Source organism: Echinops telfairi, unplaced genomic scaffold, assembly GCF_000313985.2.
Source record: "Echinops telfairi isolate 266 unplaced genomic scaffold, ASM31398v2 ScPeMD7_7469;HRSCAF=8507_1, whole genome shotgun sequence".
Classification (NCBI taxonomy): Eukaryota; Metazoa; Chordata; class Mammalia; order Afrosoricida; family Tenrecidae; genus Echinops; species Echinops telfairi.
In genome coordinates, this window is record NW_022111373.1 from 52,194,298 (window position 1) to 52,208,131 (window position 13,834).

A 13,834-nucleotide genomic window follows, 5' to 3' on the forward strand; every position below is an offset into this window, starting at 1 on the left:
GTCCTCAGTTTCCCACGGAAAGTGACATTTTGTTTCAAGATTTCTGGGGATGCAATTAATTTTCTTTCTTTAACTTGTAGACTGTTTTTATTTGTAATTTTTAGCAACATGGTGAGAGTAACAATATCTACATATATTCCCTGTCCTGTCTTTAGGCGACCCTGCTGTTTGGGGCGGGCTAATGGCAGCCTGTTATGCTGATGACAAGCTGGCTCTACTGAACAAAACTCAGCCAAAGAGGATGGATGTATACTTAGCACTCTTGTCTGCTATTTCTGCTTCCTGTAAGTTTTAAAAAGCGTTTAAATGTTATTTCATTCACATTCCTTAAATGGCTATTAAAATCAGGAACACAAACAATCTAAGTTGCATAGGTTATAAAGATATATTATTAACTAAAGATTTGTAGGTATAATGTTGTTGCTAGCTGCCTCCCCGGCCCCCAACACATGTTGTCCCCATGTATAACAGAGGAAAACTGCTGCTTTGGGTTTTCTTGGCTGTGTTTACCAGAGTAGTTCACCAGGCCTTTCTTTTCCACCAAGTCTATCGGGCAGGTTCGAACCACCAACACTTAGTTTAGCCGTTTATCACAAGCCACTGTGCTACCTAGGATCTTATATGTATAATAGCTATGGAGAAAGGTAATGGGTATGTGTATAACCTAACAGTCCAGTATGTTCTGTTAGCTAAAGTCTTTGTTTCATAGAGTATGCCTGCTTCTTCTCTTGACTGATGTTTCATGGATAGACAGAACCAGCAAAGGGTTCTTTTAGCCAGCACTGAATTTGTTCAGTGAATCTTCCCGCGAATCGTGGACAGTGGGTAGATTCATTTAACATTATCTTGGATGGAGTTGATATGAGTCAGAATCAACCCCATAGCAGTGTTGAGGGGTATTTTTGCCTTCTATATCCATAAATCACTTAGTTGAAAAGTTGTTCTCTCTATAGCATCAAAATAGGCAGCTAACCCACTTTTTGCCTTAGGGCAGTAGTTTTTCAATGAATTTGTTTTAGGCTATCAGCTTTTTTTTTTTTTAGTAAATATTAACCATTATTAACTGCCCTCTATGAACTATGGTAGTGGTGGGGTAGCTAGTAAGAAAATCTTGTACACAAGTTTATGACATTAAATTAGAAAACTTAGATGAATTGCATGCATTCCTTAAAAGACACAAAATAGTAATGCTTATTCAAGAAGAAATCATCTGAATAGCTTTACATTAACGACACGTTTGTTTAAAACCATCTCATAAAGAAAACTCCAGGAGAAGATGGCTTTCCTGATTTTATGAAACATTTAAGGAATAAATAAGGCCAATTCTATACAAATTCTTCCAGAAAATTGAGCTGGGAGCATTTCCTAACTACTTGTATGTGGTCAGTGTAACCCTTATACCAAACTCACATGGACATTATTAGAAAAATAACACTCCTGAATGTAAATGCAGAAATTCATAATAAAAACATTAGCAGATCAATCAAATTATACACAAAGAGATAATAATGCATTGTTACCAAATGAGGAATGCAGGATTGCTTTGACATTTGAAATTCAGTATATTGATGGACTAAAAAAGCAAAATATGTAACAAAATTATGCCTGATAAAAGCTTAGTAAACTAAGAATGAGGACTACCTCAACTTGAAATAGGCTATCTAAAAGAACCTACAACTAACATTTAATATGAAAATTTGAACTCCTTCCCATAAAATCAAGAATAAGACAAGGATTCTTCACTTACATCTAGAGGTAATAGAGGTTCCAGCCAGTGCAATAGGCAAGAATGATAAAGAAAGAGTATATGAATTGCAATGGAAGAGGTAAAACTGTCTTTATTAATAGGTAGTATGATTGTTTATGTACAAATCCTGTAGAATCTACAAAAAACAGCTGGTTAGTGAATTTAGCAGCATGGTGGTATACCAGATCTGCAGTGAAGTAAAATGACTTGTTATGACTCTTGTATGCATTCTTTGTAACGTCCATCAAATGACTGTATGGGAGCATGCAAATAAGTTGTATGAAATTGATCGACGAGGATTGGTTAGTTTTGCCATTCTAATGGGTGTAAAGTGAGCCATCTCAGAAACAGGAACAGAGAATCTCATCGGCACGAAGAATGAAGAGCCAAGAGAAGAGCACAGCCAAGGTCTTTATGAGGAAAGGCAGTGGTGGTACGCAATGGAAGACTCCCTGGTCTGCTGGTTAGTAAAGACGAGTGTCTTCCAGCAGTAGGCTGACTTGCAGCGTGCCCTTTGGGCATTTATAAGGCTGAAGGAGTTTTGTAACAATTGCCTAACTATGGAAGAGATCAACAGACTACATGGCTTAGAGGCCTAGGACCAGAGGGAGAGAGAGAGAGATGCATGCTAGTAGAGCTGAGAAGAGGTACTGCAGACAAAAGGACTGTATCCTTAATGTTTTCTGAACCAGACTTGATTTAACCTGCTATCTTTCCAAATAACCTGCCCATAATGGGGAGTATGATCTATGAATTCTTTGTGGCCACTGCAACTGATCTCAAACCCAGCAGAGAAATACTATGAATACTATGGCAGGGACAGGTAGGGTCTGACTACAGTTAAGGTCAGAAGTTGGGTCATAACAGGGTAAAACAGGTGGAAAGGTAGAGGTGAGGAGACTGCTGCCTCATAAGAAGCCTCCTTAGGTAGCTGTGGAGTGGATTCTTCTTCCCTTTTGTGTAGCCAGAAGAGGTCAGATGTGGCCTCCACAGTCCAAATAGGAAACTTTCTATATATACTGTACAATTGGAAATTATTTGATGAGGGGAATGAGCAGGAGCTCATTAGCGTTGTCGTGGTAGAGAAAGACAGGTGGAACTTTCCTGAGCTTTTTTTTTTTTAAGCTAACGGGTTGGCTAACCTCAAAACATTTTGATACTAAGCAACTGTTCCTGTTCTTTGGCTCTCCAGAAAGTAAGCTTGCAAAGTGCCCTGAGCATCCCTCTCAAACTGCTGCCAAGATCTGTCCCCTTGCCTGATCGACTTTTGCTTTGATCGGGCCACTTGTATCTCTTGGTTGCCAATGCTTTGCTTGTGTTGTCTTCAGCATCACACTGAGAAAGCCACACCGTACCTCTCCGCTTGCAGTCCTTCCAAGAAATGTTTCAGGATCTTGATCCAACTTGTTTAAAATTTCTCCTGAAATCCTTGCTTTCTTCTGTAGCTGATCTGGGTGCAATAGTTTGGGTACTCATCGAATGGAATGTTTGGATAGCTTGAATTTTTCAGTCAGAGTTACGCAAGATGAGCCAGTTGAAATGTCTGTGGTATTGGCTGTTGTTTCATTCTCAATCCTCTTAATTTGATCGTGAATCACATTAATTTTTTTCTTTATAAATTGATGTGGATGGTCTGCCTCAGTGGACATTATCTTCAGCATTGACTTGTCCCTCTCCAAAAGGAATTATCCATTTGTAAACTGATGCTTCTCTGGGACTCTGTCTCTACTTCTCATAAAGCATCATTGATTATACATTTCTTTCCCCCAGCCCACTGCCATTGACTTACAGTGACCTTACACGGGGCTTCTGAAGCTGTAAATCTGTCAGGACTGGAGAACCTTGCCTTCCTTCCATCGAGGACTGGTGGAGGTGAACCTTGCTTCAGTTTTCGCAGGACTCATGCTTCTCTGACCAGGCTCTTTTCAATCTAATGTCTTACTTTTCATAGTGTCTCAAACCAGGTCCTGTTGAGTCATGTTATAATAAGTTAGTATGAGTTTATTTGGGTGCTAAAAAATGTGAAAGCATGCATAATTTTTTCACAATGTTTTTCCTATGAAATGTGTGAAGACCCCTCATTGACACATGAAAAGAAGGGTAACAGTACTTGTTGCCAGCTGTCAAGCTGGTCCTAACTCCCTGCGACTCTGTATCCAACAGAAGGAAACACTGCCTAGTTCTGCCTCATCCTCACAATTGTTACATTCAGGCCCATTGTTGCAGCCACTAATCATTGAAGGGCTTCTTCTTGCTCAATATCCTTCTACTTTACCAAGCATGCTGTCCTCTTCTAGGGACTGGTCTCCTCGTAACATGTCTAAAGTACATGAGGTGGAGTCTCACCATCCTAGCTTCTAAGGAGCATTCTGGCTGTACTTCCTTCATGACAGATATGTTTGTTCTTCTGACAGTCTATGGTACTTTCAGTATTCTTTGCTAGCCCTATAATTCAGATACATTGATTCTTCTTTGTTCTTTTGTAGTCAATATCCAATTTTCACATGCATATGAGATGATTGAATATTCCTAGGGAAATGGACATTGAAACCACAGTAATATATCACTAACCTACTAGAATAGTTACAATGATAAAGACTGCCCACAATGAATGTTGAGGATATAGAGCAACCGGAATGCTTCTACACTATTGATGAGGATGCGGAAATGCTCACCACTTTGGAAGAATTTGACAATTACTTACAAATGAAAAAGTCCAAAATTGAAAACAAAAAAAAACAGCCATTGCACTTCTAAGTACCCAGGAGTAATGGAAACATAGATCTGTAAAGTTTTGTACCCGAGTGTTCGTAGCAAGTTCATGTATAATTAGAAACAACCCATGTGTCCCTCAGTGGGTGAAATGATAAAATACTGTGGTTAGCCATTGATATAGTACACTCTGGAATCGCTATACCAATAGAATACCGCTCAACAATGAAGGGAATGAATTTTGTTGATAGACAAACGTTTCACTGATTCTCCAAATAAAAAATAAAGTCTATTGTAAAACCAAGCAGATTAATTTGTGGTTACCTGGGGACAGCACAAAGGGATTGGTTGGTAAGGGTGTATTGGAGGTAGAAGTGATTATAAAGGTGTAGGAGGAAAATATTGCCTTGATTGTACTCTCAAAGTGAAACTTATTAAATTGTATCACTTAAATATATGTACACTTATAGTTTATTGTGTGTCTTGATGAATTCTTTGTAGTGTTTTTTTAAGATATAGTGATTGTTGATGTAATTCTCAACTAGATAAGTTCTTTAAGTTATTTAGCCACAAATACTAACAAAGCTTCTCTATCAGAATAAACTGTATGGTATTTTATTGTAACTACAAAAAATTATATATGCATGACCTACCTAATACCTTTTAGCAACTATTTGTTCCTGTGAGAACACAAATGGCAGATGATAGTAACATTTAATTTCTTTCTTTTTCGTTTAGTAAAAGAAAATGCATTCCCTGAGAAGTATAAACAATCACTGGAGAAGTGGTCTCTCTCCCAAACGGTCAGTGGGCTCCTCGAGACTGGAAGAACGCCCGAAGCTGAAGCCCTGTGTGCACAGGTATTTTTTTGGAGCTGGGCACCAGGATACCCCGATTCCTTTTACTTTTAACAGTTTTATTAGCACTTTACCCACCTGTCATACAATTCAATCACTCAATCATATTAAGAAGAGTCATACAATTGTCATCATATTCAATTCTAGAACATTCCTTCTTCCTTGTCCTTGTTATTAATGTAATTTTTTTTCTAATTGTGGCAAAAATATACACAAAAAAACATTTTCCGAATCCACAACTTCTACTTGTATACTTCAGTGGCATTGATTATACTCTTTGTGCAACAACCCTTTTTCCTTCACTTATTGGTAACCATTGGTCAAGGTTGATTTCTTTAAAAAATTTTTTCATGGTTTTCTTGATATAGTGTTCACATATCATATATTTTCATGGTGTAATTGCTTTTAAAATGAGTTGTATAATCGCAATCTGTTCCAGTGCTCCCTCCAGCCACCCTCATTCATTGTATGCTCCCCATGCCCCTTCACCCTCCATATCTCCTGCCTCCCACACCTACAGCCCAACCCTAGAAGCCCTTGCATCAGTTGTCATCTCTGTACATCTGTTCCTTCTGTACTTCACAAACTGGGAAACCCAACAGAAACAATAACAAACAAAGTGGTAAGGGTAAGATCATAATAATATAAAGATAAAAATAACAAATAATGAGTAAGAAAGAAAAGACCAGCATCGGTATTTTAAAAAGCCAGGGAAGAAATTTTTGTTATGAAACAAGCACAAAATACTGGTGCCTAGAACAAACTCAAGTTGGCTCAAGAGGGAGGTCAACTAACCAAGTATCAAGTTCGATCCAGCCTAATCCAGTTTACAGTCATGTCTGTCGGGTCGTAAGGTTGTTGGAGTCCCTTGCCTATGGCTAGAGGGGATCTGCCAAAGTTTTAATGTGACTAGACACTCTGCAGATGGGTTTTGGGCTCCCACTGTCCTCCATACCCTTCTATAAATTGGGTGTTCCCAATTCAAGCTCTGATATTTTTCCCTTCATCATATTTGGATTTTGTAATGGTCATCTTTGGATCACACAAGCTGATGTGCGTCTTCCATGTGGACTTAGTTGACTCCTGGCTTAGATGGCTGCTTGTTTGAATACAAGCATTTAAGACCCCAGACACTATTTTGATTGATAGCCGGGTACCATCTGCTTTCTTCTCCATACTTTGCTGTAGCTCCCTTATCTTCAGTGATCATTTCATGAAGGTGAGTATAGAGCAGGGACATGTTCTCAGAACTGACTGTTCTTGGATTGGGGCTAGAGTTGAGTGGGAGCTCCGATTTCATCTCCCTTCCCTTGAGATATGCATGACTCAGATTGATTTTGGTGGTCACTTTATGACAAAATCCAAACCCCAAAAGACTAACTACTCTAATAACAGCAACAAACCAACCAGCAAGCAAGTGAACAGAAACAAAAGGCAAGAAAGCAAAAACACAAAGAAACAAAAAAGTAAAACATTGTCAATCATCCCCCTAGGTATAAGGTGATTGCACCGATAACATCATTAATTTGCCCAATGACATGGCACTCTGGACACTGTCCATATGAGGAGTCTATGCGAGTACAGTCCCACCATGAGCCACAACCCGTGAGTTGTTGGCTACACAGTTCCATCTCCCATGCGATTTCCCTCTGTTTACCCTAAGCATTGGGGATTGATGTCAGGGGGAAACTTCCTGGATCCATTCTTCCAAGTATAGATCCCTGCCCAATAGATCAAACCTGTCATATCGAAGTACTAAGTATATGGTGATTCTGGGTCCCTTTTCTTCTTTTAAAAAAAAATCATTTTATTAGGGGCTCATGCAACTCTTATCACAATCCATACATACATCAATTGTGTAAAGCACATTTGTACATTCATTGTCTGGGTCCCTTTTCATTGAGCACCTACCAAGCAGGGTATTTCCCCCACGGTCCAATGATTGTCACTTTTACAGTCCCAGGGTGCCCACTCTCTGCTTCCTCTCCCATCTGATTACCCTGGTCCTCAACCTAAGGGTGCAAGCAGCTTTGAGGCAGGGCCCAGTTCATTCAACTAGGCCTCTATGTTAAGTCCTTCTGATGTAGCCCCTGAGATTCCCTGATTTTTATTCTACTTGGGAAATAATCTCATAAAAAGCATCTGGTGATAGGGATAATGATATTAGCCAACATATATTGGATACTTGATATAAGCCAATCACCATGTCTAGCACTTTATAGTTAACACTCACAGCAGTTCTCTGACGATGCAGATATTTATTAGTATCCCCATCTTTACAAATGAGAAAACTAGAGGTTAAAGAGGGTAAATCTTTTGTTCTCTTAGCCAGAAACTGACATTTGAACTCAACGTTTACCTTGACTGTACGACCTAAACTCTTTAATTCATTTTCTTTTTTTAAAATAGCATTCGAGAAGTCGTATTTTACTTTCATTTTTAATTGCTCCTTTCAGACTGCTGTGTTTTTTAATGACCCTTTATTTTCCCAAGATTCTAGACCACACCTGGAAATATAGACCTTCAGTTGTCAGTTCTGTGCCAGGATTGTAGGGACCTGTGAGTGCAGGCTCTTTCCTCAATTCCTAGTGCCTGGTCTAGTAAGTAAGGAGCTCTGCTGGCACTTTTGGGTAAACATTGGACTGCTAACCAGCCATGTGGCCGGGGGTTCAAACCCCTCAGCTGTGGTTCAGGAGAAAGGTGAGGCTAAGGCTCCCTTAAAAAGACGTACATCCTTGGAAACCCTGTGTATGAGTGCCATGAGCTGGAATCAACACCTTGGCTGTGGGTTGGGTATTCTGTTTGCCTCGTTCTGGGTAGAGGATCAGTACATACGCATTGAATGAAGAAGGAGTTTCATAAACCCACTCAGAAATAATTCAACAGAAAAAGAGGGTTTGAAGCATAACTTTTCCTTAGAACATATTCCGCAGCGTACGCTTACCAGGGAGATGGTATTGCCTTCTTAGAAATGTGTTCTGAAAGATCAGTATAAATTTTATAGAGAAAGGAGAATGGACTTTTGAAGGTTACAAACTTATTTGTTTTTGAACTCTGAAAAATATTAATATTTTGTCTTATTTAAAGGACAAGGTAATGTACTCCAAACCCAAAGCTCCTGCCATTGAGTAGGTTTCGACTCAGCGACCTTAAAGAAAGAGTAGAACTGAGCCTTGGGTTTCAGAGACTCTCAATCTTTCCTTGCCTAACCCCTTACCAATCAGTGCCTACTTCACCAGGAATGCCTAGCTGATATACAGTGGGTACTTATTAAGCATTAATCGACAATTGAGCTCTTTCTGAAAGAATAGGTGATATAGTTATGGACATTCCTCCTTATATTATTGTTGTCTTAGTTAGAAGAAAACAAATGCATGTTAGAAATAACACTTATGTCTGTGATCGACTAAGTGAAAAAACAGAAGTATGTTATTGAGGGACAGGCAATAGAGGAAGGTGAAAGTAAAGGAAGGTAAAACAATAGTGAAAAGGTTTATTTAAAGAACTACTTATCCATTTAACTTTATATATATATATAAAGAGTAACTCTGGTGGCAGAGTAGTTATGCACTGAGCTAAGGTGAAAGTAAAGGAAGGTAAAACAATAGTGAAAAGGTTTATTTAAAGAACTACTTATCCATTTAACTTTATATATATATATATAGAGAGAGAGAGAGAAAGAGGAACTCTGGTGGCAGAGTAGTTATGCACTGAGCTAACCTCAAAGTTTGCAGTTCAAAACCACCAGTTGCATTGAGGAAGAAAGGGCTTTCTACTCTGCCAAGAGTTACAGTCTTGGAAACTCACTGGACCATTTCTGTCCTGCCCTGTGGGGTTGCTATGAGTGGGCATCCACTCGCTAGCAGTGAGTTTTTGATGGAGCAGATGAGTATAATATACTTAGGAATTCTATATATGCAGAAGTAGGTGTATGTGTGTGCTTTAGAGTTTAAATAATAGCTTAAGGAAATGGGAAAATAGGTGAATTTTTACTCCAGATCCAAAGAAGTTTGTGCCTAGAAGAAGAACATGCATTAGATATCTTTTTTAAGAGATTGAGAAAGACAATGTGAATATTTCTTTCTTATATAATATAGTTTGTTCCAGTAAGGAATAGAGCTAGCCTTCACTGTTAATTTTATATGTTCTTAATTCAGCTATCTATCCAGAACCTAAATTTTTCAGGATCTTGCCTGATAATAAAAACAGAGTAAAAGCAAAGGCTTATAATGTGTAAAATTACTCAGCTGTCTTTAAAGAATGCCTAAATATGTAGTTTAATATTGCCAAGGATGTTCAAAGTTGTATTTATTTAGATTTTGCAGTTATTTACTCTTTAATAACAGAATCTAATTCCAGAAATATTTTTTTCTAGCATGGAAAACAGCATAATTATTGTTTACATTTAACATTTAAGAGCATATTTGATGTATTTCAATTTGGCATTTAATTTTCAGAATTTAAAAAGTAACCCTGATCAGCCAGCTGTTGTCTTACTTTTGAGACAAGTTCAGTGTGAACCACTCTTGGGGTCACAGAAACCTCTCCCAGATGCCGTTCTCGAAGAGCTGCAAAAAGCAGTGATGGCTAACTCAGCCTCTGTTCCTGCCTGGCAGGTATGTTCTCTTCTTTCTCAGGAGTCCTGATTTAAAATACCGAGCTCAGGTACATGCTCCATTTGTACTTGCCCTTACTAAACTCTCAATAGATTTTCCACTTTCAAGATAAAAAGGGTTTTGTAGTTAGAGTATTAAAGGAATTGAGTACTAATTTGGGATCTACTTATGTAATTCTTCAATGTTTTCTTAATATTTGAGTGTCTTCCACCAGCTCTACTGTGTGTAAAGGAGCTCTTTTGGCATTACTAGATTAGATGTTTCATTGTTAACTGCAAGGTCAGCGGTTCAAACCCACCAGTGACTCTGTGGGCAAAAGATGAGTCTTTCTTCTCCTGTAGAGATTTACAGGTTTGGAAATTTTATATAGGCCCACTCTGAGTTGGAACTGACTTGATGGTACCGGGTGTGTTTTTATTAGATCGAACATTTAGAAAATGCAGTTGAGTTTTGTATACTGACCCTCCAGCAAAGCAACCTTGCTAATAAGTACACTTTTCTGAAATGATTTTGAATTTTCTCAGTACATAATCATGACATTTGTGAATGATGGTTTTACTTTTTTCATCCTAATACTAATACATTGAAAATGTGTTCTTGCTTTATTGCACTGTTTATAGCCTCTAATACAGTATTACCATATATACTTGAGTATAAGTCGACCCGAATATCAGTCGAGGCACCTACCTAATTTTACCACAAAAACTGCATTAAAAATGTGCTGAAAAACTCGGCTTATACACGAGTGTATACAGTAAGTGAATATTTTTTACTTATTCTCAACTTCAGGTAGAAACTATCTGATAGTTCGTTATTAAGTATGATACTTGTAGAATATTTACCAGATTAAGGAAGCTTATATATTCTGAATTTTTAGAGACATTTGTTTGCTTATTTTTATGAATGGGTGATGAATTTATCCAATTTGGGGCGGGGGGAATGATCCCTTTTCTTCTCTCTTTTTTTTCTCCCCCTTTTCTTCTCTTATGTGGCCGATTGTGTTGATATTCAAATGCTACATCAAATTCGCATTTTTGGAATAAGTATTAATTTGTCTTGCTGAATTCAATTTGTTTAGAGATTTTACACTTGAATTAATAGAACAACTAGTTCATAATTTTTATTTATTTGTTTATTTTAAATCATTTTATTGGGGGCTCGTACAACTCTTATCACAATCCATTGTATCAAGCACATTTGTACATATGTTGCCATCATCATTTTCAAAACATTTCCTTTCTACTTGTAGCTCATAATTTTTCATTGCCATAAAGTCCTTGTTAGGTTTTGCCACTTTTAATTTTTGTTACTTTTTCTGTAGTTTTTGGAAAAGTTTGTATAACAGTGCCACTACTTACTTTTGAAATATTTGGAAACTTCCACTGTTAAAGCTATTGAGGCCAGCAGTATTCTGTGTGAGAAAATTTTAGATTAAAGATTACGTTTCTTTAACAGTCATAACACTTTTAAGATTTCTTCATTATCATTGGTGTCTTGCAAGGAATTTGTCCGGTCAAATATGTCAGATGTCAAATATATTGGCTTTGACATTTAACTAAATGTCAACTATATTGGCATCAAGTTAGTTCATGATACTCTCTTTTTTAAGATGTGTAATGATTTTCTCTCTTTTAGTCTTTTTTTCTAATAATCATTTTATTAGGGGCTCATACAACTCATCACAACCCGTACATACATCATTTGTGTCCAGCACATTAGTACATATGTTGACTTCATCATTCTCACAACACCCGCTTTCCACTTGAGCCCTTGGTGTCAGCTCCTCATTTTTCCACTCTCTCCCCGCTTCCCCCTCCCCCTTGATAATTTATAAATTATTATTATTTTATAATATCTTACCCCATCCAACGTCTCACTCGCCCACTTCTCCACTGTCTGTCCCCCAGGGAGGAGGCCATATGTAGACCTTGTCATCTGTTCCCCCTTTCTCCCTCACCTTCCCTCCACTCTCCCGATATCGCCACTCTCTCCACTGGTCTTGGGGGGTTCATCTGTCCTGGGTTCACTGTATTTCCAGTTCCTATCTGTGCCAGTGTACATCCTCCAGTCCAGCCGGATATGTAAGGTAGAATTGGGATCATGGTAGTGGCAGAGAGGAAGCATTTAAGAACTAGAGGAAAAGTGCATATTTCCTCATTGCTACACTGCACTCTGATTGGCTCCTCTCCTCCCCACATCCCTTCTGAAAAGGGATGTCCAATTTCCCCCAGATGGGCCCTGGGTCCCCACTCTGCATTCCCCCTCATTCACAATATTATATATATATATATTTTTTGGTCTTTGATGCCTGATACCTGACCCCTTCACCGCCTTGTCATCTTACAGGCTGGTGTGCTTCTTCCATGTGGGCTTTGTTTCTCAGTTAGATGGCCCCTTGTTTATCTTCCAGCATGTAGGACCCCAGATTCTATGTAATTTGACAGCTTGACACCATCAGCTTTCTTCACCGCGTTTGCTTATGTACCCGCTTTGTCTTCAGCATTTGTGTTGGGGTAGGCTGGTGTGCTTCTTCTTTGTGGGTTTTGTTGTTTCTTAGCTAGATGGCCGCCTGTTTGTCTTCAAGCCTTTAAGACCCCAGATGCTGTATCATTTGATAGCTGGGCACGATCTGCTTTCTTCATCACTTTTGCTAATGCACCTACTTTGTCCTCAGCGATCGAGTAGGGACAGGCTGGTGTGCTTCTTCCTTGTGGGTTTTGTTGTCTCTCAGCTAGATGGCTGCTTGTTTATCTTCAGGTCTTTAAGGCTTCAGGTGCTATATCTTTTGGTAGCTGGGCACCATCAGCTTTCTTCACCACACTTGCTTGTGCACCCATTATCTTCAGTGACTTCAGGTGTTATATCTTTTGGTAGCTGGGCACCATCAGCTTTCTTCACCACACTTGCTTGTGCACCCATTATCTTCAGTGACTTCAGGTGTTATATCTTTTGTTAGCCAAGCACCATCCGCTTTCTTCACCACATTTTCTTGTGCACCCATTGTCTTCAGCGATCGTGCCAGGCAGGTGAGCATCTCAGACCGCCGAATTGTTAGAACAAAGTGTTCTTGTGTTGGAGGAGTACTTGTGCAGGGGCCCACTGTCCATCTGATTTCTTAATACTCAACCTATAAATATATGTACATAGATCTATTTCCTCCTCGTCATATATAAATATATTTACATCTTTATATGCCTGTATTAACATCTCTATGACTACCCTTTGTCTTCTAGTTCTTTCCTCTATTTCTTTGTACTTTCCTCTTGTCCCGCTATCATGTTCTGCCTTCATTTGGGTTTCTGGCATTCCTCTCGGTTACATTGCACTTGATCCAGCCCTGCAAGGCCTCCCACAACCTCCTTGACATTTATTTTTGGATCACTTGTTGTTTCCTTGTCCCTGTGCTTGTTAACGCCCTCATCCTTTCCCCTGCCTCCCCTACCCCTATGTTCCCCGGATCTGTCATCCCATTGTTCTCTCTTCTGGCTTGTTTATTCCGCTTATCCTTTCCAGGTAGACGTGCTACATACCATCACCAGACTGAGTGCAATGAAGCGACAACAGAAAGTAAAACAATGGCTACAACTACAACATACACACACACATGCATACATATATAACCCTCTGAATAGTTTAGGGTCTGTTTGTTTTCCTTCACGTGTGCTTTCCAGTCAAGTCTGGTGGGGAGCCCTGTCCTGGCACCGCCTCTATCCCTGGGGACCTCACCACTCTGCTCCCCCCGCTGCTCTGATGCATGCCCCCAGAGGCTGGCGTTCCACAGGGTGAGCTCATGGCGGGCACAATTCCCGCCATGGGTCAACGAGGAATGCTGTCTCCCATGGTGGGGCTGGTCTCGTGGTCATCTCTGTGCATCGCTGTTCTGACCAGGCACATTGTCCCCA

At 39.3% G+C, this 13,834-nt stretch overlaps 1 protein-coding gene across 1 annotated transcript in view; it reads left to right on the forward strand.

The window, feature by feature from the left end:
• Nucleotides 1-13,834, forward strand: part of TTC37 (tetratricopeptide repeat domain 37) — an 85,447-nt gene that overhangs the window by 61,591 nt on the left and 10,022 nt on the right. The window contains exons 34-38 of the mRNA XM_045285195.1: nt 156-284; nt 5,198-5,319; nt 9,774-9,932; nt 10,553-10,583; nt 11,254-11,264. Of these exons, the coding sequence (XP_045141130.1) occupies nt 156-284; nt 5,198-5,319; nt 9,774-9,932; nt 10,553-10,583; nt 11,254-11,264 (452 nt within the window). The remainder of the gene's footprint in view (nt 1-155; nt 285-5,197; nt 5,320-9,773; nt 9,933-10,552; nt 10,584-11,253; nt 11,265-13,834) is intronic.